The sequence below is a fragment of the Solea solea genome, chromosome 20 (assembly GCF_958295425.1).
Source record: "Solea solea chromosome 20, fSolSol10.1, whole genome shotgun sequence".
NCBI classification, from domain to species: Eukaryota; Metazoa; Chordata; class Actinopteri; order Pleuronectiformes; family Soleidae; genus Solea; species Solea solea.
The window spans coordinates 2,279,708-2,304,875 of NC_081153.1; the positions used below are offsets into that span (position 1 = coordinate 2,279,708).

At 43.0% G+C, this 25,168-nt stretch overlaps 1 protein-coding gene across 2 annotated transcripts in view; it reads left to right on the forward strand.

The window, feature by feature from the left end:
* Positions 1-25,168, forward strand: part of trappc9 (trafficking protein particle complex subunit 9) — a 162,412-nt gene that overhangs the window by 84,567 nt on the left and 52,677 nt on the right. For both annotated transcript variants that reach the window (XM_058619524.1, XM_058619525.1), the window contains 2 exons: positions 3,912-4,022; positions 21,687-21,836. In XM_058619524.1, the coding sequence (XP_058475507.1) occupies positions 3,912-4,022; positions 21,687-21,836 (261 nt within the window). The remainder of the gene's footprint in view (positions 1-3,911; positions 4,023-21,686; positions 21,837-25,168) is intronic.

Here is a 25,168-nt window from a genome sequence, read left to right on the forward strand (position 1 = left end):
CACGGAGGAAAAGCGTGTGCTGCTCGTGCTCCGCTGCCTTTATCTGACAGACGACACGCAGAACAGTTATGAACCCAATTGGCTTTTGATCCTTTAAAGCTGTGGTGCGTGACTTTGTATTTATTTTGTATTTGTATTTATTTATTTGCACCATAAAAAAAACGACAATACAAAAAACAGAAATTAAAGAAGAATAGTAAGTGCAGGAGAGGTTAAAAAACCCTACATGGGCTTATAAGAAGCACCTCCCCAAGAAATATACACATTCAAAGGATAAATCAACAACAACAACAATAGGAGAAAGCAACAACAAATAACAACAAAAAAGGAAGCAATACAAGTGCCATTTTATAGCAGACACTCAAAGAAGTCAGAAATAAAAACATGGGTATGTATAAATATAAAATGATTGTATTTAACTGAGTGTATAAGCATGTAAAGAGATAATGATCCAATGACAAATATACTGGAAATATACTGGAAAAAAAACTATTAGGAACTTTGATTTAACAGGTAAGCTTTCAGTCTTAACTTAAAAGTATTGAGGGATGAAGATAATTTAACAACATGAAGATGGGAATTCCAAAGTATGGAGCCTCTGTGAGCAAAAGAAAACTGAGTATGAGTAGTGCGGCAAAAAGGGGGATGAAGTTTATCAGTCTGTCTGGTGTTATAAGAATGGACCTGAGAGTTAACTGTAAAGAATTCATGAAAGGATTTGGGCAGCAAGTGGGAAAGTTGAATATATTTATAAATAAATACACATGATTGAAGTATATTAATATCGTAGACTGACATTATCTGAAGATTCTTAAACAGAGGGGCAGATGGAGACAAATAATTAGAGAAGGTGGCTAATCTAACAAATTTCTTTTGCGCGATTAATAATTTCTGTAAATTAGAAGGATAAGTGCTAGCCCAAACGATATTACCGTAACTGAGATGTGGATGAATTAAGCTATAATACAGTATATTTAAAACTTCCTGAGATATGAAATCACGAATTTTTCTGATGATACCAATGGATTTCAACACTTTATTATTAACAAGTTTAATATGTTCGGACCATGACAACCTCTCATCAATTAATACCCCTAAAACTTTTAAATATAAACAAATGTCAACTACGTTCAAACTCTTGTCAAATGATTTATTTTACACGGTGACTGAAGATGAAGCTGAAGTGAGACGAGTGTGTACCAAGAAGTCTGACAAACATTCTACTGCTAAAAACTAAACCTGGATGTTCAATCATAGTTTTATTACGGTCATAAATTTGGCTCCTCGTGAAAATGCTTGCTACACCTGTTTAACACAAAGCAGTTCAGGGACTCACTAAACTACCCGTCTACCGTATGTGTCTGCATGTTCAAGCACAGCTGCTGCTGTTCTTGCACCATGCAGCTCCAGGTAATGCCACAGTGCACAGCAGAATCCACTGTTTAGGGCTATGTATATAAACATTATAAACAACAACGGTGACTGTTTGATTTAAACTTATTATTCAGTGTGAAGCACATACTGACTGACAAGCCAGTAGTTAGTTTTGAAGCTATTTTCTACTTGCCACACGGTCTTTATTTGTGGACACAGAAATGATGTGTTTCTTATTGGCGTCTTTAAGCTCAAAATAGCCCCCTCATTGGCAGTCCTCTAAATCCAGCACAGCTAATTGAGGCCATCACGTACTCTGTGCATGAGATGTGTCACGTTGTGGTGCCAGAGCGGTGCTGCTAAATCAGCACTTATCGACTGCAGATTTACAGAATTGACTTGAGATGTGGGGCCTCAGCGCCATTGATCGGTGCATTTTTACCCCCGTCCTGTTGTGTGTGTGGGCCACTTTCATCGCCCACTACTGTGCAATAACCACACGATCTAAAATGATGTCCATTCAGTTTTTACCACACTGTGAAACTATGGATTATTTTGATTGTTCATTTGTTCACGACCGTAGAGTTTGAGGTGTTAGTCTGTTTTGTGTTGGCACCACAATTCTTCAAATAAAAAGGTGCAAACTCACATCATCTGTGTCTACAGTCCATCCCATGAGCAGTGAGCCTGTGCTTCGTCTGATTGATCACCTCAGCTAAATGTGCTGCTCTACCACCACCACCACCACCGTTAATCACGTCCGCCAACAAAGACGTTGAGACACTTAATGAAACATTGGTTGACTGGAGAGAGAAAAAAAATCTCCTTTAATTGCTACAGCAGTTTATTAGGGACTCGGGGAGGCTGAACTTAAGCGTCCATTAACCCTGAGATTTAAGAGGCGAGGTGTGAGCTGGGAGGTGGCTCAGTGTAACCTGTGGGGAAGATGGGTTGATGTGCAGCCTTTAATGGCACCAAGGATAACAACTGAAGAAGATGAAACCATTTTAACTGGTGTAAGTCGAGGCGCGGCCTACAGCCAGCTGGTGAACATCACAGAGAAGTGATTTCCTCTTCATGTGGTTTGACACCGTCTGTAATTGCTTGGAATAATCTCTTCATCATTCATGTATGTTTTTTTATCATGTGGCATTTTCCCAAGTTGACTGGATTATCTCAGGATGTATGTATGTATGTATCCCATTTACTCATTTCTACTCGTATACAACAAACTGAAGTCTGTGATGATCGCACAGATCTGCCACCATCAAAAAAACTGATATTTCAATAACACTAGATAAAAAAGGATATATGTTATGAATGGTTACTAGAGCTGCCTCTAACAACTAGTTTCATAATCCATTCATCTGACGATTATTTTCACGATTAATCAAGTAATCGTTAAAAAACATTGATCAGTGTTTGTCAAACTTTGAAATGATGATGTTCTCAAATGTCTTGTTTTTGTCCACAAACCAAAATAATTCATTTTTAATGATTTATTTGTTATATGGAGCAATCTTCAAACCGATTAATCGGTTATCAAAAATAGTTGATCGATTAATTGAGTAGTTGTTTCACCTCTAATGGTTACGCTTGATATTTCCAGTATTATTTTTTTTCCTTTTGTTATATATATATATATATATATATATATATATATATATATATATATATATATATATATATATATATATATATATATATATATATATATATACAGTATATCATATAGTTTTATAGATTTCAACAACGACGTACACATACTGAAGTCTGGAAATCAACACAAAGTCTTGTGTGAATGAAATACTGGGAACATTTACAGCACATGTACAAACAACGATGGGACATGAACGCAGTATGCATGAATCCTCGTGTGTCGCGTTCTTGACCACCTGCAGAAACACTGACCAGTCTGCTCTGTTTCTATTTCGAGATCCATTCCTTTCATCGTGTCATTACGAGATGGAGAAGAAAAACTACCTGAGGGGTTCATTTTTAAAAATAATCCTGCATCATCTCCCCCTGTGATCTTTATCACAAATTGGGCCTCTTATGATCTGCATGAGAAAAGTAGGCCTGGGTTGATGATGATGATGATGATGATGAGGAGGAGGAGGAGATGGCCTGCTCCAGCCGGGGCCTGTGGGTCTGTGGGTCTGTGGGTCTGATGAAAGCACAGCCACCTTTTGATGTTCTGACAAGGACTGATGAGTGCTTCACACAGTCTCTTCTCTTGATCTCATGCATTTGCTTTGTGCAGCGTGTCAGTGGTTCTGTATTTTTAGAAGGTAACTGTAACCTCATGCATAACGTACGTACATACACACCCACACGCTCATTAACACAGGTTACATGGGCAGAAAGACAAAAGAGGCTGAGTCACCCTACTGGACTTGAATCATTGTGAGCTTGTTGTTATTTGTGTTTGTAAAAAATGTGCATTGGACTGTGCAAACAGAAACACCATTTTTCATTATTGTGTGTGTGTGTGTGTGTGTGTGTGTGTGTGTGTGTGTGTGTGTGTGTGTCCACAGCACCCGCCAGTGTCACCTGCTGCTCGACATCTTCAACCCAACAGAGCATGAGGTCACGGTCAACGCCAAGAACAACCAGGACCTGGTTCTGCACGCCAGCGAGTGCCAGAGGTGAGTCAAGTAAAGTTGTTTCTGTCTTTATATATACACACACACACACACACACACACACACACACACTTACAGATAAAGTGTTAGGTTTATGTTTATGAGGTGTTGACATACAAACATGCGATGCGTGTGGTCATGCTCCGCTGGGCTGACGGCTCTGAAAGCGTTTTGCATCTCGTGCATCTGCGCATGATTTCCGTAAATATACTATATACTATGCTCTACTACGTTGATATCAACTGTTGAGGAATATTGAGATGATTTGTCTCATGTCCTCACACAGAGACACTGAACACAGGAGCTCAGCTCCGCGGCTGAGACACTTACAGATCGCTGCCGCTGCGTCTGCAGTTATACAACGAATCAAGGATTATTAGACTAAAACATTGAACTATGCCAGTTCTGATATGATCATGTACTCAAAACATAACGAAGACAAGTTAGCTTGAGTTTTTATATGATATGTTTGTAGTCGAGCTGTGATATGAAAACTTTGCATTTGACTTTTTTCCCGCCATCTATTTTTGTAAATGCTGCCACACTGTGACGTCTGTGACGTCTGTGACATGGATGTTAGAGGACGACTGACTGTAACTCAACATGAAATAAAACCACCAGACGTTCTTTAATCTGTCTCTTGTGGGTTGGGCTAATCCAAAATACTGAAAACAGTATTGCCTGTGGAACAAGGGTGCTCTGAAAACACCCCCATTAACACCCCAATTCCTCCACATGAAATCAAATTAACCATAGACTGTATGAAATTAACACGGCAAAAAGTCGACTTATCAGAATTTGATAACCAGAACGCTTTGACTCATAATTCGACCGTCGACCGGGACGTTCCAGCCCTAGTACCCAGACCGAGGTCGGCCATTTGGTGATGCCTGTCCTACACAGTCATGAGCGTCATCATGATGGCGTGCACGTGCAAAACAATGCTACGCAGCAGCGTGGCAAAATCACGCATCGTCGTCCTCTAGACATATTATGTCTCACTCAGAAATTTGCTGTGATAACTTCTGAGTTTCACAGTTTGGGGGATTGGGGGAGGAGTTTGCGTCGCATCTACTCTGGCATGTCTCCCACTTCAGTATGCCTCACGAAATGTGAGGTTTTCTGTTGTTGTTGACGACTCGTGCGCTTGTGTGTCGTCACGTTCTGTTGCTGGGAATCTGAATTTTAGCCACTTAGTCAGTGCTGACTTTGCTGTGTGCACCCTCAGTGCAGCACACAGGAAAAACCAAAGACAAGGTCTGTTATTTTCGACCTCCTGAGACACAGACGTACCTGACCAAGTGCACATTAATGGCCCTCCCTCTCTCTCTCCCCCTCCCTCTCTCTCGCTCTCTCTCTCGCCTTATTTCTTATTCCTGCAGCACTTCCTCTCGCTCAGTTTCAGGTGAACTTCTGATTCGTCTCAGCGTTGTCTCGTCAGTGCATCCTTAGCCACGAGCAGCAGTACACTGTAGGTGACTCATACAGACACTGTAGGTGCTTTCAGCACAGGGGAGGAATGTTATTTGAAGGGAATTATGGGATCTTTTCAAACACCCAGGTCACTCAGGTCACTCCAAATCTTTTTTTCTGTGCTGGAATGAGGTTTTCAGATCAGCAGTCGTACCATCATGTGCCTCAAAAATGTCTCTTTAAAGTTAGGTGTTTTTTTGGGGGGATTTGGTGGAAGCTGGTTTTAACATCAGGTGGGTTCCAATCTGGCCGTTTCTATAGTAACCAGAGAGAAGTCTGAGAGGAACAAGTTGACGAGAAACAGATCTGTGCGGAGCCTGAAGTGGTGCTCCACGTAAAACGCCAAACACATTTAAAGGACACTTTTCCCCCTTGTGTTCTCTGCAGCCGTCGACTGCCACTCTGCATTTGACTTTCCTTCCACAGCAGTTCAAGCCACTGAAAATAACAGCATCAAAATCGTTGTGATTGGTCACTGACTTATAGACCAATAGAGTTGGTTGGTAAATGTGGTGAGTGGGCAGCAACATTACGACGAGTGTGTAACTTAGTGACTCACAGAGAATAGAGAATCAGGCCCAGCGAGTTCAAGAGTAACGCTGTCACTCAACACTTCCACAGGATCCTGCGTCAGTCCCACTCACACACTTTCCTTTCACGTCGAGCACCTGGAGAATCATTGATTATTTCATTACAGACAGGAAAGTCGTCTGTTGCCCCTTTTAGCCTCAAGAAAAGAATCAAAATGTGCTTTTACCATGGTGAGTTCATTTCAATAATACTGTCACATAGCCAACAAACAAAGAGGACCAACCCACAAAGCAACCCCTAACAGACTAAAGACCGCCTTCAAAAACAAATTAAGATTATAGGACCTGTGAGAGGTTGGGATCGCACAGATAAATCTGTTTTCACTGGAACTGCTGATACACAAAGGTTTCACCATTTCCAGGGAGAGTGAATCTCTTCAGTCATTTATTCTGGGAGTAAATGCTCATTTTTTAACTCTCATTGATCATGTGGAAAATCCTCACCTTTTGGAGACATGTGACCTTCATGTGGAGGAGTCTCTCTTCTCTGTGACCTTGAATGTCTTTGTCTCTCTAACTGGTGGACATTCAGACTATTTTAACTCCCTTTTTACTTGTTTAAAGTTTTTCTTTTTCAATCATCGATCTTCATCTCACTCATCTCTCATTGATTACAAACATACAGTTAACCCTTTAAACATACAGTTTTTTATTTAGATAAAAACGCTGTAGTTGTACATGAATAAGATTTGAAATGTGAACACATTTGTCTCCCAATGTGCAAAAACAGGCCAACAACATGGAAACTAAATTTTTTTTGGATAGAATTCACTTTCTGTTCTGTTTCTCCACCGCGGTGGAGGGTGTGGTCAAAGGCGCCGATTCGCCCGTGTCCTGCATCTGTGTCAGTTAAATTACAGCAATAACCGTGGAAAAAAATGCAAGTTCTTAGCTTTCAGAAACCGTTGAAATGTTCCCCAAAGCTCAAACTGTCGTGTAGTTACAGTAACGTAAGGAGCGCTATCTGATGATAGTTAATGGTTTACTGAACATGGAGAAACAGTTCTGCCAAAAAAAGAAACTAATAGAGTCTGGTAACAAGTGCAGATGTGATCATGTATCGACCAACATCATCATCTCCTGCCTGACAGATACATACATTTATTGATTCTCTATGTAGATACTCGCAGAGGCAGAGAAGACTGAAAACAGCGTCGCTCATTCCCGGCTCAGTTTTGGGCAGAAGTGCTGATGTTTCCTCTGACGTGCACTCAGAAGAATTTTGCATAAGCGAAGAAAAGCGGGCCACAGACCCCGTAGATCTTGGTCTGCAGAAACCATATTGTGCCTGTCTCTCCGCCTCATTGTCTGTGTACATCAGATGGCCCTGTCTTTTCATATTTCTTCCCCGCTCTGTGATGAATGAGGTGTCAGGTGCAATATGTTTTCTGGAGTCGTCTTCCAGGACTTGCCGAAGCCGCGGCCTCGACGCGACACTCGCAAAAATGACTCTGTCAATCATCCGCACTTCTTTCCGACTACAAATGGTTTCTAATTGTTGCCGTTGAACCTTTTTCCACGGCTGTGCAAACATAGACAGGAGGGAAAAGCCTTCAGACGTGGAAGCCAATGCAGCGGCTTCAGCCGTGTGTTTAATAGGTCGCAGCCCTGTATCTGTACGAGCTGTTTGCCATTACAACAAGTAGCTTTAGATAGTGACAGCAGGTGAATTACTTTTATTAAATAGTTCTCCTGGAAAACCAAGAACATGTTTTGTGTATTTTCTCTTTGTTCAGGAGAGGATGGCAGGTGAAGTGTCTGCGCTGCCTCATGGTCTCATCTGTCATTCAAACACTCTGCTCTTTATGTCCTCTTTAAATGGTGAAGTATCTCAGAATGTGATGTTCAGGAGTAATGAGCAGGTTTAGACTTCCATGCAGTCCAATGCAAACTTTCATTTTCTTTGAACAAAGATCAGAGAGATTGGTCGGTCCATAATGCAAAATGTTTAATCTTGTTTAAACAGTATCAGCGGTATATACGGCTGTGAACAGGCTCACCTCTCAAAGGTTTGCTTTTCTGAAATATGACGAGGAAAAATTTGACCTCCACAGCGGAGCCGTTAGCATTAGCCTCTTTGTCTACTTCAAGTTGCGCATTAACCCGGTTTTCTGGCGACTTGCGACGCACACGTGTTTTCCCTCTGCTATGCCACAAGAATCACCCTGGAGTACCACCTGAGCTTTTAGCCTCTCTCTTTAGCCCCTCTCTCTCTCTCTCGCTCGCTCTCTCCCTCGTGCTCTCTCTCTCTCTCTCTCTCTCTCTCTCTCTCTCTCTCTCTCGCTCTCTCCCTCGTGCTCTCTCTCTCTCTCTCTCCCTCTCCCTCGCACTCCCTCTCTCTCCCTCTCCCTCTCCCTCGCGCTCTCTCTCTCTCCCTTTCCCTCTTCCTCTCTCTCTCTCCCTCTCCCTCGCACTCCCTCTCTCTCCCTCTCCCTCTCCCTCGCACTCCCTCTCTCTCCCTCTCCCTCTCCCTCGCGCTCTCTCTCTCCCTTTCCCTCTTCCTCTCTCTCTCTCCCTCTCCCTCTCCCTTGCGCTCTCTCTCCCTCTCTCTCTCTCGCTCCCTCGCTCTCCCTTTCCCTCTCTCTCTCTCCCTCTCCCTTGCGCTCTCTCTCCCCCTCTCTCTCTCTCTCCCTTGCTCTCTCTCTCCCTCGCGCTCTCTCTCTCGCTCTTTCTCTCTCCATTGCGCGCTCTCTCTCTCACTCGCTCTCTCTCTCCCTCGCTCACTCTCTCTCTCTCCCCCTCCCTCCCTCTCTCTCGCTCTCTCTCTCTCTCTCCCCCTCGCCTTCTCTCTCTCCTCGCTCTCTCTCTCTCTCCATCGCCTTCTCTCTCTCATTCCCTCGCTCTCTTTCTCTCTCCCTCGCCTTCTTTCTCTCCCTAGCCCTCTCTCTCTCTCCCTTGCTCTCTCTCCCTCCCTCGTGCTCTCTCTCTCTCTCTCTCTCCCTCGCTCTCTCCCTCGCCCTCTCTCTCCCTCGCTCTCTCTCTCCCTCCCTCGCTCTCTCTCTCTCTCTCTCTCCCTCGCCCTCTCTCTCCCTCGCTCCCTCCCTCGCCCTCTCTCCCTCGCTCTCTCCCTCGCTCTCTCTCTCCCTCCCTCGTGCTCTCTCTCTCTCTCTCATTCTCGCCCTCTCTCTCTCTCCCTTGCTCTCTCTCTCCCTCGCCCTCTCTCTCTCTATCTCTCTCTCTCTCCCTCCCTCGTGCTCTCTCTCCCTCGCCCTCTCTCCCTCGCTCTCTCTCACCCTCCCTCGTGCTCTCTCTCTCTCTCTCTCTCATTCTCGCCCTCTCTCTCTCTCCCTTGCTCTCTCTTCCTCGCTCTCTCTCTCTCCCTCGCTCTCTCTCTCCCTCCCTCGCCCTCTCTCTCTCTCCCTCCCTCGTGCTCTCTCTCCCTCCCTCGTGCTCTCTCTCCCTCGCCCTCTCTCCCTCGCTCTCTCTCTCCCTCCCTCGTGCTCTCCCTCTCAGTCCTGACCTTTCTGCAGCTGTGTCTTTGATCTAATGACGACGTTACGATGAGATGAAGCAAATTAAAATCCCAGTATGTGATATGAATTAAAAGCTTGATCTAATTTCTAATTTCTCCAAAAAGATTTTCTTAAGCGTCATAATTATGCAGGTTTGTTTGGTTTTGGGATTAGATTGGGATTTTTTTGGATCAAATAGGTTTGACATCTCTCTCTCTCTCACATGCACCTGATGTTCCACCGTGTTTTTGTGCTGGAACAGTTCATCTCTTCATCAGTTAGTCATTTGTTCCCTAACTTCCCTCACAGTGAACTCAATGTTTGTGGCTCTTGGACAAAAACACAGACATTAAATAAGAATGTTATCATTTTGAGAAAGAGAGATTCATTAACATTTTTCACAGTTTTCTGACATTCTATTAGGGCTGCAGCTAACCATTATTTTCATAACCGATTAATCAGTCGATCATTTTCTCGATTATTCGAGTCATCGTTTAGTTTGTAAACTGTCAGAAAACTTCTTGATTCAGTTTGAATGATTTCTTTGTATTTATGGAGCAAAGAAACCAGAAAATATTCACAATTAAGAAGCTGAAAAATCAGAGAAACGGATTTAAATCCTCGACGAATCGATTATCTAATTAGTTGACGATTAATTTAGTCATTGATTAATCGAATAATTCTTTCAGCTTTACATTTTATAGAATAATTGAGAATATTACAGATTATTAGTTGCAGCGCTAAATTAACATTTCGACATAAATACATTTATCTGGAATATTCTTACATGAGGAGAAGCTCTAAAGCAGTGATTACATGAAAAACAATCTTTATTTACATGGTCATGAATACATTTAACCATGAGAGAGTTGTTATGTATGCATGGTTGATAGTGGAGTTATTTAAAGTGCGTGTGCACACAATTTTCAGTTTTAACTCCATATTTATTTACTCTGCACATGTTATTTTTATCCTGTGAAGGAAAGAAATGCTGCATGTGTGTTATGAGATCTTTAGAGCGGACTGTTCATCATTGTAATGAAAAGACTATTGAATGTTGTGGATGAAAGTCATGGGATGCTCTGAGGCAGCGTTCCCAGCCCCCACTCTGCATCGACACAGCTGTGTCTCCCCGGGGATCTCAACAAGCCTCTGGGGCGGTTTACATCTCATCACAGCATCAACCCTTGGGCACTGACTGATTCCCAGTGCCGGCCTTCCACTGCCAGCTCATTAACACCCCCTGCAGTAGAGCGGGAAGTTGGCACTTTGGCCATTTTGGGTTTCTCACTCTTATCCGTGGCCCTCCTCTTCGTCGGCCGTGCTGTTTTGGCTCTGCAAGGGTAGATGAGCCTCATTGCATGAGCTTCTCAAACAAAGCCTGTTTCCATGGTGACCACCTTTCCTCCTTCTTCTGCTACATTTTATGGTGGCAGAGCACATAATGTATCTGCAGCCAGTTATCCCGTCTTCAGCAGCCCCAGCCTTGTGTGAATATTAGTGATTTCTCTCCCTCTCTCTGTCTCTCATAGGATTGGAAATCGTTTATTACTTATGTTCATTGTGGGAAAATCATCAATAATCAAAATATACTTGTTGACAAAAGATGAAAAAAGATGAGACGTGCGTCTGCTGCTGCTGCTGCTGCTCCACCTCTCCCTGGGATTCATCTCAACATCGCCATCTTTTCTTTCCCCCTCTCTGGAGGTGCGGCATACATGCACTACAACGCTTCAACCTCATGGTTATATTCATAAAATACCCACACCTCCCTGTTACTGCACTGACTTTAATATAATGTATTTTAATATTGACAAACTGCAGTGCCACTGGTTTAAACCTCCTCATGCCCCTGCTTTGCTCTACCAAAGCAGCTCCCAGGCTTCTCTGGATAAAAATAGCTCACGCTGGAAACCGGAGTAAGCGTCTACAAAAGCCTTCGGTGGTAAATGACAGCCTGCACGTCTCTGCACAAAAGCAGTCTTCCATAACTATCCCCCGTATAGTAATTGGCTGTAAGGATTTGTGTTTTACTGCACCTCATCATGTTGAGAGGGATAGGGATGGATGCTGCTGCTGCTGCTGCTGCTGCTGCTGCTGCTGCTGCTGATGCTGCTGCTGCTGCTGCTGCTGATGCTGCTGCTGCTGCTGCTGCTGCTGATGATGCTGCCTCTGCAGTTGCTAACAAAGGGTTACAGAGTCAGCTGCAGTCTAAAAATAGACTGTTGCTCTCTCCGCTTGCCTCTGCACAAGCCTCCATGGATCTCCGCCCTTAAGCTTCTGCACGTGAGCTAAAAATAAACTCCTTTGCAAAAGCACACACACGCACGTGCACGCACACACACACACACACACACCCCCTCTCTCTCGGTACATTCTTGGCTCTCAGCTTCTCCCCGGTGACATCGCACAAGTACTGGCTGCTAAAAAAGATGTGAAAAAGGCTCTGATAAAAAAAATGTTGTTTGCAAGTAATTTGTTGTTTTGTTGTTTTGTTGCTGGCTGCGCTCGGATGATTTAAACAGCGACGTATTGCTCGCGGCGTTGCTCGTAGTCCCCCGAGAGAAAACCTACACAGACGGTTGTAAAACCACAAGGAAAAATAGTGTCGTCATTATCATAAATCATAATATTATTCCATTCCAGCGTCGTGCGTCTTCACAGGTGTGAGATGTGTTAACAGGTTGTCATTGTGTGTGTTTGGCTGCGATCAATTGATGAAACAGACCATAATGCTTTAACGTGATTATCATGTACTTTCAATGTGATGCAACACGGCGTTTAATCAGGAGCGGGGTCATTTCACTGTGACCGGTTCATCCTGCAGCCGGCGTTATGACTGCCATTAAAACATGGCTTCACTGCCACTGCTTCCTGCAGGATAGTGGTAATTAGTGATGCGGGGTCAGAGGTCAGAGTGATATTTGGTGATGTGAGTTGGCTTTGGCTTTTTCGATGTTTCCTCCTGTGGCAGAGAAAAACCCAATCCCCTCTGCTGCACCATTCAGATCCCGTACTACAGCACAATTAACGATGTATGTGTATATGTATATATATGTACATTTATACACATATATATGTTTGTGTGTGTATATATATATACACACATATATATGTACATTTATACACATATGTGTGTGTGTGTATATATACACTGCTCAAAAAAATAAAGGGAACACTAAAATAACACATCCTAGATCAGAATGAATGAAATATTCTTATGAAATACTTTGTTCTTTACATAGTTGAATGTGCTGACACCAAAATCACACAAAAATGATCAATGGAAATCAAATGTATTAACCCATAGAGGTCTGGATTTGGAGTCACACTCAAAATGAAAGTGGAAAAACACACTACAGGCTGATCCAACTTTGATGTAATGTCCTTAAAACAAGTCAAAATGAGGCTCAGTAGTGTGTGTGGCCTCCACGTGCCTGTATGACCTCCCTACAACGCCTGGGCATGCTCCTGATGAGGTGACCGATGGTCTCCTGAGGGATCTCCTCCCAGACCTGGACTAAAGCATCCGCCAACTCCTGGACAGTCTGTGGCGTTGGTGGATGGAGCGAGACATGATGTCCCAGATGTGCTCAATTGGATTCAGGTCTGGGGAACGGGCGGGCCAGTCCATAGCATCAATGCCTTCGTCTTGCAGGAACTGCTGACACACTCCAGCCACATGAGTTCTAGCATTGTCTTGCATTAGGAGGAACCCAGGGCCAACCGCACCAGCATATGGTCTCACAAGGGGTCTGAGGATCTCATCTCGGTACCTAATGGCAGTCAGGCTACCTCTGGCGAGCACATGGAGGGCTGTGCGGCCCCCCAAAGAAATGCCACCCCACACCATTACTGACCCACTGCTAAACCGGTCATGCTGGAGGATGTTGCAGGCAGCAGAACGTTCTCCACGCCGTCTCCAGCCTCTGACACGTCTGTCACGTGCTCAGTGTGAACCTGCTTTCATCTGTGAAAAGCACAGGGCGCCAGTGGCGAATTTGTCAGTCTTGGTGTTCTCTGGTGAATGCCAAACGTCCTGCACGGTGCTGGGCTGTAAGCACAACCCCCACCTGTGGACGTCGGGCCCTCATACCACCCTCATGGAGTCAGTTTCTGACCGTTTGAGCAGACACATGCACATTTGTGGCCTGCTGGAGGTCATTTTGCAGGGCTTTGGCAGTGCTCCTCCTGTTCCTCCTTGCACAAAGGCGGAGGTAGCCGTCCTGCTAATGGGTTGTTGCCCTCCCAAGGCCTCCTCCACGTCTCCTGATGTACTGGCCTGTCTCCTGGTAGCGCCTCCATGCTCTGGACACTACGCTGACAGACACAGCAAACCTTCTTGCCACAGCTGCACTACCTGAGCCACTTGTGTGGGTTGTAGACTCCGTCTCATGCTACCACTAGAGTGAGAGCACCACCAGCATTAAAAAGTGACCAAAACATCAGCCAGAAAGCACCTGCAGAACCACTCCTTTATTGGGGGTGTCTTGCTAATTGCCTATAATTTCCACCTGTTGTTTGTGTTCCCTTTATTTTTTTGAGCAGTGTATATGTACATGTACAGTATGTGCAACAATTCATCTAGTCATCGATTCTTAATCGATGACTAGATGAATTGTCATCTATAATGATAATCATTTAATAGGTTACAGGGTTTTTGTCATGATTAAAACAAGTTCCAGCTTCTTAAATAAAATATTTAGATCCGATGAACCGATTATGTATATAATGTAGATCCATGTGGAGCGCCGTGTGACTCTCGGGTCAGTTTTCACTCTCCACTGCAAACAGCCAGATCTTTTCCAGCTGCAGCTGTGAACGAGCGAGTACTGAATCAGTGTTGTGTTAAACAGTCGTTCTAACACAGGGACATACATCAGTCTCGCTTCACCTTGCTCTTGGCTTTTTTTCCCCCCCAACCAAAAGTATCATTCACTGCACAATGATCCTTAGGTGGAATCTGTACAAACATGTAATGCTTTGCAGTGCCATCGAAACACAGTCAAGCTCATTGTAAGTCATCAAAGATGCAGGCAGCGAAACCACTGACACATGCTGACAGGCAGATATAATTCTCTCTCTGTATGCATGGACACAGATGACACAGCTTATTTATGCACATCCAGCCCCGCCCCCCGTCCGTGTAATGTACGTCTGGGTTGTGTTTATGTACCCTTTTGAGAAATAGGACATTTCTGATAAAAACGGTCACATCTTTGCACCCAATCTCTCATCTACCTTTCGCCTCCGTTTTCATCTGGGGAAATAAAGGCCAAGTAGGCTCTCTTATCAGTGAGGCACTGGAGGGAGGGAGGGAGGGAGAGTGGGGATCAGGCCCGAGAAGTTCAGTGGTGGCCGAGCTCAACACACAGGTTGTTATTAAAAGCCCTTGTAATAGGCTAGATGAGTCTGCAGATATGGCCTCATCCTTTAAAAGACTCTACAATCGAATCGACGACAGACGACGACAGTGGGAGTGGTGGTGGCGGCAGAGCTTGGCCTTTTTAAATGTTCTCTCTGGACTTCGTAAAAAAGCTCTTGGAGGTTAGATGTGGTTTTCAGCCATAACCAGCGTGACTCTACACTCTAACACGACATTAATGTTTATTGTAGCACAGAATGGTGTAAAGTTTCAAGCAGGTTAAAAAATGGTATCAAGGAAGCCGTTCTCAACAGCTTCAACATTCTGTATGTCTGCCGTGGGTTTAAACGTTGCTTAGCTTAACTAATCACAGACGGATCTTAAACCCGCCTCCGTCACCGGGTTAGCTAATGTTAGCTAATGTTAGCTAATGTTAGCTAATGTTAGCTAACATTTTCTGCATTTTCCTCACTTCACCTCAGTTTGGAAATGAATTATTTGCTTTTGTGTTTAATTTTTGTCTACAGACGTGCAAACAATTGTTTTTGGCAGAAATGTGGACAGATGACAATAATAGTCATCGGTATGTTTTTTATTATTAAAAACCCGGATGTCCTCAGAACACTGTAAAATCTAAAAACACGATGACCCACACATTGATGTCCTCATAAGAGCATGGTTTTCTTAACCTGTTTAAAATTAGCATCTAACGATGTTATTTTAGACAGATTGAAAACAATAAATCAAGTCATAAATGGAGCCAGTGCTTATTCTCCACTGCTGTGATGTTAAACATTTAGTAGTCTTTCTAAAAAAGATCATTCTTATGTCATATTATGTCTGGTTTGAAGCATCAAGCCGGGATGTTTGGTGTCTGACAGGAAATAAAAGTCCCCCGGGCCGCGCCTCCTCATTTAGGGTCTCATTTGCATTTGCCACACACCCAGTATTTTTAGAGCAGGGCCTGTAATGTTCGCTTTTGAAGATGACTGAGTGAAAAGCAGTGGCCATTTGAAGATGGGACTTCAGTCGGTGACATAAGCCACTCATCTTCAAAGGCTGATGTAGTTAGTGCTACAGCAAGACCAGGAGCTTTCCTCTCATTTGTCTTGAAGTCCTAATTCTTATTTAATTTGTGTTCTGCTTTGTGGCGAAGGCTGTGAAACGATAATTGCATTGCCTTTTTCTCCTCCACCTCGCTTTGATGTGTGTGTGTGTGTGTGTGTGTGTTTGGACTCCAGACTCACAGAGAGGTTTTTTTTTAGTATGTAAGACAGATGAGGCTGCAGACAGGTGAGGCTGCAGACAGGTGAGGCTGCACAATGCTCGACACATTCACACAACTCTGGATGGGATGACATATCGAGATTATTTTGAGTTTTCGATTTACAATGACAACACATTTACATTTACATCTCCTCACACGTTTGAAAAGGAGGATTTTATACAAAGTTCTTAACGTTACGTCTAGAGATGTTCCGATACCATTTTTTTCCTCCTGATACCGATTCCGATACTTGTGCTGTGGGTATCGGCCGATACGGAGTACCGATACAAGTGTGTTATAAAAGAAAATATATATCATACTATGCCTGCATGACTGTGATATGATTATCATTGGTGGTAAGGTTTGGCTCAGGTTAAACCCTCTGTAAAACATGAACAAATACAGCAAATGGACACCATTTATTTTTACCAGTGATATGTTATTTAATTTTTCAGCTTGTACGTTTGTTTTGACTCTGGTCCAAACACCGCAGCACTGGCAGAGCTTCATGTTTCCATGACGACTGACCGGGAAAGGACGCGCGTGACATCATTTTTACATGACTCCAGATTGTTAAAATGAGTCTCTGAAGTAACGCTAAACTTTAAAAACAGAGGCATACATACGCAGGACACAGGTTCGCTGGTTAGTCGTAGCGCTGCTCTTTGCGTTTAATAAACGGCCGCTCCAGTTTGACTGTAGGCGCGCTAACGGAGCTAGCGCAGCTAGCAACGCTAACGGAGCTAACTGGTAAATACTGCCAAACCGCCGACATGATGAGCTAACGTTAGCTCCTTGTCTACAGGTGTCAGGTGATCAGTTCTTCTTCACGCCTCTAAAACAGCACAGCGCAACTGTTTCAAGAGCGGCGAAGAAGAACCGTGTCAGAGCTAACGGAGCTCTAATACGTGGTATGGGATCGGTGCATGGACTGCAGTACTCGCCGATACCGATGCCCACATTTTCGGCAGTATCGGAGGCATTTCCGATACTGGTATCGGAATCGGAACAACTCTAGTTACGTCTGGCTTTAAACACACCTAAACCATTTCCTTGGCTGTTCTGGATCAAACTGTTGTTCTTCATCCTCATATTTATCTATTTAAAATATGTATTTTGTTGCATTTTTTTAAATTTAAGTTTCGCTCTTAAATGATATCCTCCCAGTGTCGCTCAGTGTCACAACGTCATCTTTATTGTATTTGGAAGTAAATAATTTCTTGCCTTGAATATATTTACACTGAATCAGGGGACTTGAAAATGCCTCGCTCACCAACATACAGTCCTAATGATTTATTATTATGTGCCACCAGACCTGACGGGATTTAAAGTTGTCTTAGGTTCTTGTTTTTCACTCTAAAGTTTTTAAGGAAAGGGACAATGAATATTAATAACATGATAATAATGCATATTAATAACATGATAGTAATGCATATTAATAACATGATAATAATGCATATTAATAACATGGAAATAATGAATACTAATAACATGATAATAATGCATATTAATAACATGATAGTAATGCATATTAATAACATGATAATAATGCATATTAATAACATGGTAATATTGAATATTAATAACATGATAATAATGCATATTAATAACATCATAATAATGCATATTAATAACATGGTAATAATACATATTAATAACATGATTTTAGTGCCATTTTTTGATCACATGATTAAAGCAGTTTTTTTAATCAAGCTCATGATAATGTTGTGAATCAAAATTTTAGTTGAGATGTTCACGTTACACGGATAAATCAAACAGACGTCTGCCATTTTGTTGAAAGGATACATCAGTTATTTAAGTCGTGATTTATTTCTTATTTGCTACAATGTTCTTATGATCGGTGTTGACATGATAACTCATAAGGTTAGAGCATGAGCATGAGAAAGCACATGACTGCTCCAGCATGTGAACCAATGACTCCCCCAGGCAATAACCTCTGAAATGAAACCTGGAGATGATTCCACGGATCAATACATGGATCCACTGTGTTTTCTAATTACAAAAAATAAAGATAAGGTCATCTGCATTTAACCCTTGAAACTGGTCAATATAAAGCTGATGATATCGTTTTAAGTTAAGCTTCACTACAATATTCACTGTATAATAGATTTGAAATGTTACATAAATAGGACTCTTTTATTCCAACCTGCATGCATTACATTTTCTTTTAAATTGGTGTACAAGACAAAAAAAATGGAATCATTCGTATGCACAGTTAATGAAGCAGATTTAAAATACAGTGGTAAAAACTCAGAAAAGAGATTACTGTTTTTCCACCGTTGATGAAGAAGAAACTGACTGGAATTAAAGCCTGTTTTGACACTTACAGTAATGAGATTATCCACAAATATTCCATTTTCCATCCATTTGACTACCCCAAAAACGATGGGAACTTTGGGGCTGGATATCAAATTTGAGGACCTTTCAAGGACATTCCAGGACTGATTCCACTCAAATTCAAGGACAGAATGTGCTGACACGGCTTAAGATGGGAGGACAACGTGTCTTCGTCCAGATGAGAGACTCTTTTTCTTCCTTTTTCTTGTTTTTGCTCTGAACTCATGAAGATAACTGTGATGGCGTCTGCTGTGTGCAGATAACTCTGATGGTGTCTGTCTCCCAGTTAAGCACTTGAGACAAAGCCCCATCGCTCACACTGACACCAGTAAGAGGTTGTGCCTCAGAACAGTGCTGCTGCTGCTGCCGCTGCTGCTGCTGCCGCTGCTGCTGCTGCTTCTGCTGCTCCTCTGTGTCACTTTAGCTCCCATTATTGTTATTCTTCTTCTATTGAAGGATTACATGCAATATTAGCACATTTTGCTCTATATTATGATGTTAATGTTGACTTGGGGTAATGAAGTCTTTTACATTTACCCCCTGCGGTGTCAGAACGACGCTTCACATTTATTAGGAGTCGTTTTTCTTCCCCCCCCCCCCCGACACGTATGGTTTAACATTTTGCTCGTCTTCTTCTTCTACTGCTGCTCTCTTGGTCTCCACCAGCTCTTAACTGTGTCTGTGTGAGAGTTTGATGGACTGCTGAAAACACGTCCTGCTGCTCCTGCAAACAGGGCCCTGCTGTGTGAGCAGGATTTTGCAGATTTATAGCAGAAGCATCACGACCAGACACACCTTTAAATAAATACATTGTGCACTAAATGAATGAATTGTTACACATTGAAGGAAATAACAAGGCGAGGTTAACAAGAATGTCATCTTTCAAAATCCTCGCCTCTCATTTATCTAATTTTAAACCTTGGTAAGTGGCCGTGGGGAATAATACACAACTCCTTATATGGACATCCTGGGGGTGTGTGTGTTTATAGGTCTCATCTTTAGGCTTCTTATGTGTTGTTGAGTCAAAACAATGAGTCATGCGATACCCATATCCATCAAAAGACAAATGGGAGTAGTGATAATTGTGCAGAAGTCACAAATTAACAAGTTTTTCTTTGGTTTTTGTTCGTACAAAACAAGCCAAGCGAACTTTGAACTGTGACTATGACGTAAATTGTGAATTGTGTTTATGTAGTTGGTGAAAAGTAAAAAAATAAAGAAGTAATAATTGAATTAGATTGCCCAGTTTGGGGATATAAGACATCACTATAGCCTCTGTAAATAAGTTTGTAGTGGAAAGACTCTGTGTAAGGATTAAGCCATAGCACAGAGACTCAGATAAACCTCTAACCCTGGGCAGACATGGTTAAAGAGTGCTCAAAGAGTTCAAACTCAGTTCAAATCAGAGCTATACAGTATATAAGAAGTGACAGAAACAGTTATTGTACAGCACACAGATTCTGCTGCACCTGTTGTCCACATTTAGAGCCACAACATTGCAGAAGTTTAAAAATGATGATGTTGCTTTACAACAACAGAGAGAATCCACTTCCTGTTCTTTTGAAACTGTGTGAACAAAGATATATTTTGTCTTTTTTTTAACTGACAATGCAGCAGCAGTACGGACATAGATTTCCCTTCTCTTCCTCTTCCATGATGATGTATCTCTCCTCAGAACCCTGAACTCTACAGAGATTTGTGCAGTCGGAGAACTAATAGAACCAATTGATATTTTCTTCTTTGAGTGCAGCGAGTGTGATTAGAGTTGGGGCTTTGGGGTCATTTTAATGAGCGATGGTGCGGTCGGAGCGGGGTTTGCTGCACCTGCACTGTGAATCTTGGATGTGGCACTTGGTACAACCCCAGGCAGTGAACACTGGCTCTTGTTAATAAATAACTTAGAAACACCCTCAGTACCAGGGAGAGGGAGCTTGGGCCTCAGGGTGTTTGCTCAGCCTGGATAAATAATTTATCTCTCGCTGAACCTCAACAAATCAGCCTGCATTGTTTGTCATTAGGCAAGACTTTTTTCTCAGAAATGCTAAATCACGATGAGCACAGACCTCTGTGATCTGCTGAGGATTTAATGTCGGCTGTTATCGTTTTCATTGTGTTGAGGACGTGAAACAAACCCGACACACATTATATGAGTTACGTTTTGCTGCTTTTTAAATCGTGCTCTGTGTTCTTAATGATACTTCTTAGTTGCAGTTGAAGCGGCGTCGTTGTAGGAGTGTTGCTCGACTCCCCCACAAACACCAAATTCACTCAGGGGTCGCAGAGTAAAGCCACGAGTGACTTCCTCAGTTACACTTACCAATAACAATAGCCACGTTTCTACTACATGGTCCTAGCTCGACTCACCTCTGCATGGTTTGGTTGCGTTTCCATTGCAATATAGTTCCTCCTCAACGTGGGCGGAGTCATCACTGCACGGCTACATGTGCACACACACAAACTAGTGACTAGTGACTTGTAAAGCAGTTGTTTTCCATCTAACTGAATCATTAGAATCAGTTCATTAAAAAGATTTGTCCAGTTCTTCCTCCATGACCGTCACTGGACTGAAATACAGCGGCTCGCGATCACAGGCACCAGACTCCTCTGTTAAATATTAAGATTTTAGACATTTCCCTGGTAATTGTTGGAGATTAACCCACATTTTTTAGGATTGTTAAGTCTTTTTAACTGATTGACAGTTTGGCTATTGTTCGGCTTTGATACTTGCGTCGAACGTCTCTTCCTGTGACGTCACTCTCTGACCAATCAGTGGCCGGCAGTCTGACGATGGCACACGTAGTATCGCCTCGGCAACCTTGTCAGAGCAGGTACTAAAAAAGGTCTAAAGGCAATATTGGCCCCCGGAAATCTTCACATTATCAAATCTGACCTTGCTATGTACACGCTGTCATAAGCAGTCACTTAATAACTGGTCATTTCATTGGTCATTTGAATATTTGCACTTCCAACAGTAAAGCTACATTTGATCACACATATGTACTAAATCAGTGGAACCTTTTATCTTATGTAAGTCTCGTTCACAGGGTCACACAAATAAAAGTGTGGAGTTTCCTTTTGGCCATTTGGAGCCTTACATAAGCAGAAACTTGTGTGTGTGTGTGTGTGTGTGTGTGTAACTGCTGTTCCCGTCTCCTGTTGCAGAATGGCGATCCAGGTTGACAAGTTTGACTTTGAGAGTCTGCCACAGCTGGACCAGGATGTAACTCGCTTCAACCCCAAACAGCTGGAAGAGGATCGGCAACATGCCCAGGGCTTCCAGATCAACAGCAAGCTGGGCATCGGCTGGACCATCATATCCTTCAAATGACCATGTCACTGAGTAAGAGAGGCAGGGAAGATATTAGAGAGAGAGAGAGAGAGAGAGAGAGAGAGAGAGATGAAATATTTACAATGGTAAGTGTCCTCAACCAGTCACATGTTGTAGTTGAACAGATTTCATCACTGTTGCGTCGTCTGAAGGGTGTTGGTTGGCGATCAGATGTCAGATCACAGATACAAAACATCTGGATCAAACATCTGGAGGAGGCCCTCTAGCCAGCAGGGAACTCTCTTCTTCTCTTACACCAGCAGATGGGACAGTGTGTGTTGTACTTACTGTGTCTTAGTGTCTTTGTGAGGACCAAAAAACCTATAAACTGGTCTTCACGTTCTGTCACACCCGAAAAACCACTGTTTATGGGCTTGAAACTTGGTTTTAGGTTCAGGGTAGGAATATGGTCTAGGTTAAGGGTTAGGGTTAGGCATTTCATTGTGATGGTTAAGGTTAGGGTAAGGGTTTTTTCCCAAATGTCTTCTGGTCCATTCATGGTTAAGGTGTAACAACCACAACATTCTACTTTTACAGCTTCCACATTCAGTGAAAGTTGTTCATGTTTAGGAGCTTTACATGATCATGTTAATGAATAATAATGAATAATAATAAATATTATGAGACAAAAGAAATGAGATGATGTGAAAAATACATATAGTAGATCCTGCATCCTGATTCTTTTTCTGCCACTAACCCAAGACAGGGATTAGCCCGTGTTTCTCCAGTCTCTTCCTCCTCAGAAACTCCCCAACATCACGTCACATAATATTCATAGATGCCTAGTTTCTGTCCTGTGATCTGACAGATATCAGATGTCACTGACAGCTTTGACCAGGAGGGGGTTGGACTATGTACGTGTGAGGATTCTGTCTCTTGGCTCCCAGAAGGTGTAAAATTCTCCCTAAACCAGTTTGAGGAGTGCCTACTTTGAAGTGGCCACATCTTCTTCAAACAGTGTTCGAGATTGATGGAAAGCTTAGAAATCAGACTTTCAGAGACTTGTTCCTGGTTTTTCCATGGCTGGACACATATTATGGTCTCACTCCATCCTCTCAGAAATGTCACTCTTAATTTCCTCTTCAATTGATCACAGATATGGTCGACAGTGGTGGTGAGATGTCCTTCACCTTCATCACAGTTGTAGATTCACACTTGTTTGCTCCTCAGTCTCACCAATGACAACAACATCACCGTTATCACCGGGAATCCAGAAAATAAGCGGAAGCGTCTCGTGCTCTGTCACGTTGCTCATCACTGCCGTGTGTCAGCCCATAACTCAACAGTTTGGCACAAACCACTTTAACATTTTTAGACATTTTAGGGCTGCCTGTCACATTGTTGTTGGTGAGCACAACAGCAATTAATGATGAATTCAATGTCAGCTGCTGAAGCTACTATTGTATCCCCCCCCTCCATGAAGGCGTAAAACACTCCCATCATTATGTGCATTGTTTTATCCACAAGTAGTTGTGGCAGCATGTAGGCTGTGATGAAAGAGGGGAAACTACATGGAAATGTGTTGTCACAGCAGCAGCGTTTGGTAGCGCCGCCTTTCAACTGTTTGATCGTTAAAACACACAAACGACGCTGAATTATGAATATAAACTTTTGAAAGTTAGTAAAACACACAGACGTTCTTCAGTGGATCAGTCGACAGTCAAACCAAGATCTGGATCTTCTGTGGAGTAAAGACGACACATTTACTGACACATGTTATCACGCTGCAATCATTTCCTGCAGAGGGAAACATTTCATCTGTGTGTGTGTGTGGATAGTGGATAGTGACTAGCAGCAGCAGCTTCAGCAGCAGCTTCAGCAGCAGCAGCAGCTTCAGCAGCAGCAGTTTCAGCAGCAGCAGCAGCAGCTATAGAAGCAGCAGCAGCAGCTTCAGCAGCAGCAGCAGCAGCAGCTATGGCAGCTATGGCAGCAGCTTCAACAGCAGCAGCAGCAGCTATGGCAGCAGCAGCAGCAGCAGCAGCTTCAGCTTCAGCTTCAGCAGCAGCAGCAGCAGCAGCAGCTACAGCAGCAGCAGCAGCAGCAGCAGCACGGTGGATCCTCAGCTCCAGGCTGGATTTTTTTCCCCCTTTTTACAAGACGAAGAAACACTAGAGAAATAGAAGATTTGATTACAGTGCATGTCACACTCCAAAGCACTCACTTGGCCCTGAGCAGAGTCACTTTAATTTGTAATTTATGAGCCCCTTACATTATTATTCTTCTTATTCTTCTTCTTATTATTCCTGTTTATGGTTCTATAGTGACTCAGTGATCAGAGAACACTTCAGTGTCTCCATCAGCTGTCGATGAGAATGACATTAAGGTTAAAAGATGTGCGTCCTCTTCTTTCTCTTGGTCAGGGTTGATGATGACCATGGCATGTCTCAGTTTTGTGGGGTTTTCTGCACAGATGACGATGAAGGCCAGTCCGAGTCTGGAATACTCTTCCTCAGGCAGGTCAGTCCTGGGCTACATGTTCCCAGTGCTCTGCAAAGAAGACTGTCAGAGTCTCAAGGCGTCGCGTTCACTTGTACTCCTGACGTACTCGCTCTTTATGTTCTACTATAAGTTGGTTCACAAGAGAGCAGAACATGATGTCATTCTTTACACATAAACAGCAAAAACATGAACGAGAGACGCCTGATTTCTCCAAACACGTTGTTGTTTAGCAGGTAGTTGTGTGTCGATCATGGTCACCATCGGAGCTCTAGTATTTTGCTTTATAAGGTCAAATATAAAAGGTCAAAGGCCTCACTCCATGTGTGTTTTGTGTTGTGTGTGAGCCTCGCTGCTCTGATGAATTTAATGAACTTAACTGTGCTTAATATGACAGATATAATGTTACCATTGTTAATCCCAGATCTTCTGATTGACTTGCAGCCTGAATTGTGTTGTTTTTAAAAGTGCATTTTGGACGTCAAAGCCAGTAATTATTCAAGCCCAGATGTGCGTATGGTTTTGTGTATGTACTGTACCTTTGTGGTCATTATCTCACATGGTTGGAGACTGAAGTGGACCTGTGGTCGTGGAGGTTTCCCACTGAAGCCTTGAAGTAGAGATTGTGCGTGGACATATTATTTATTACGAGTCAGAATCCAGCAGGTCCCACATATACGACGTGCTGTACTGTCCTCTCCCTCAGAGGTTAACAGATGCAGGTATGGTGCTCTGCGCGCTGCTCCTCTCACTCATTAATTCCAAATGTCAGCTGTGTAAATGATCAGCGTTGTCCTAATCATCACATATTATCCGGGGTAATTGCTCCACTGACGGTCAGTATTTGTTCTGATGTAGCTTTCGTCCACGATCGCCTCAC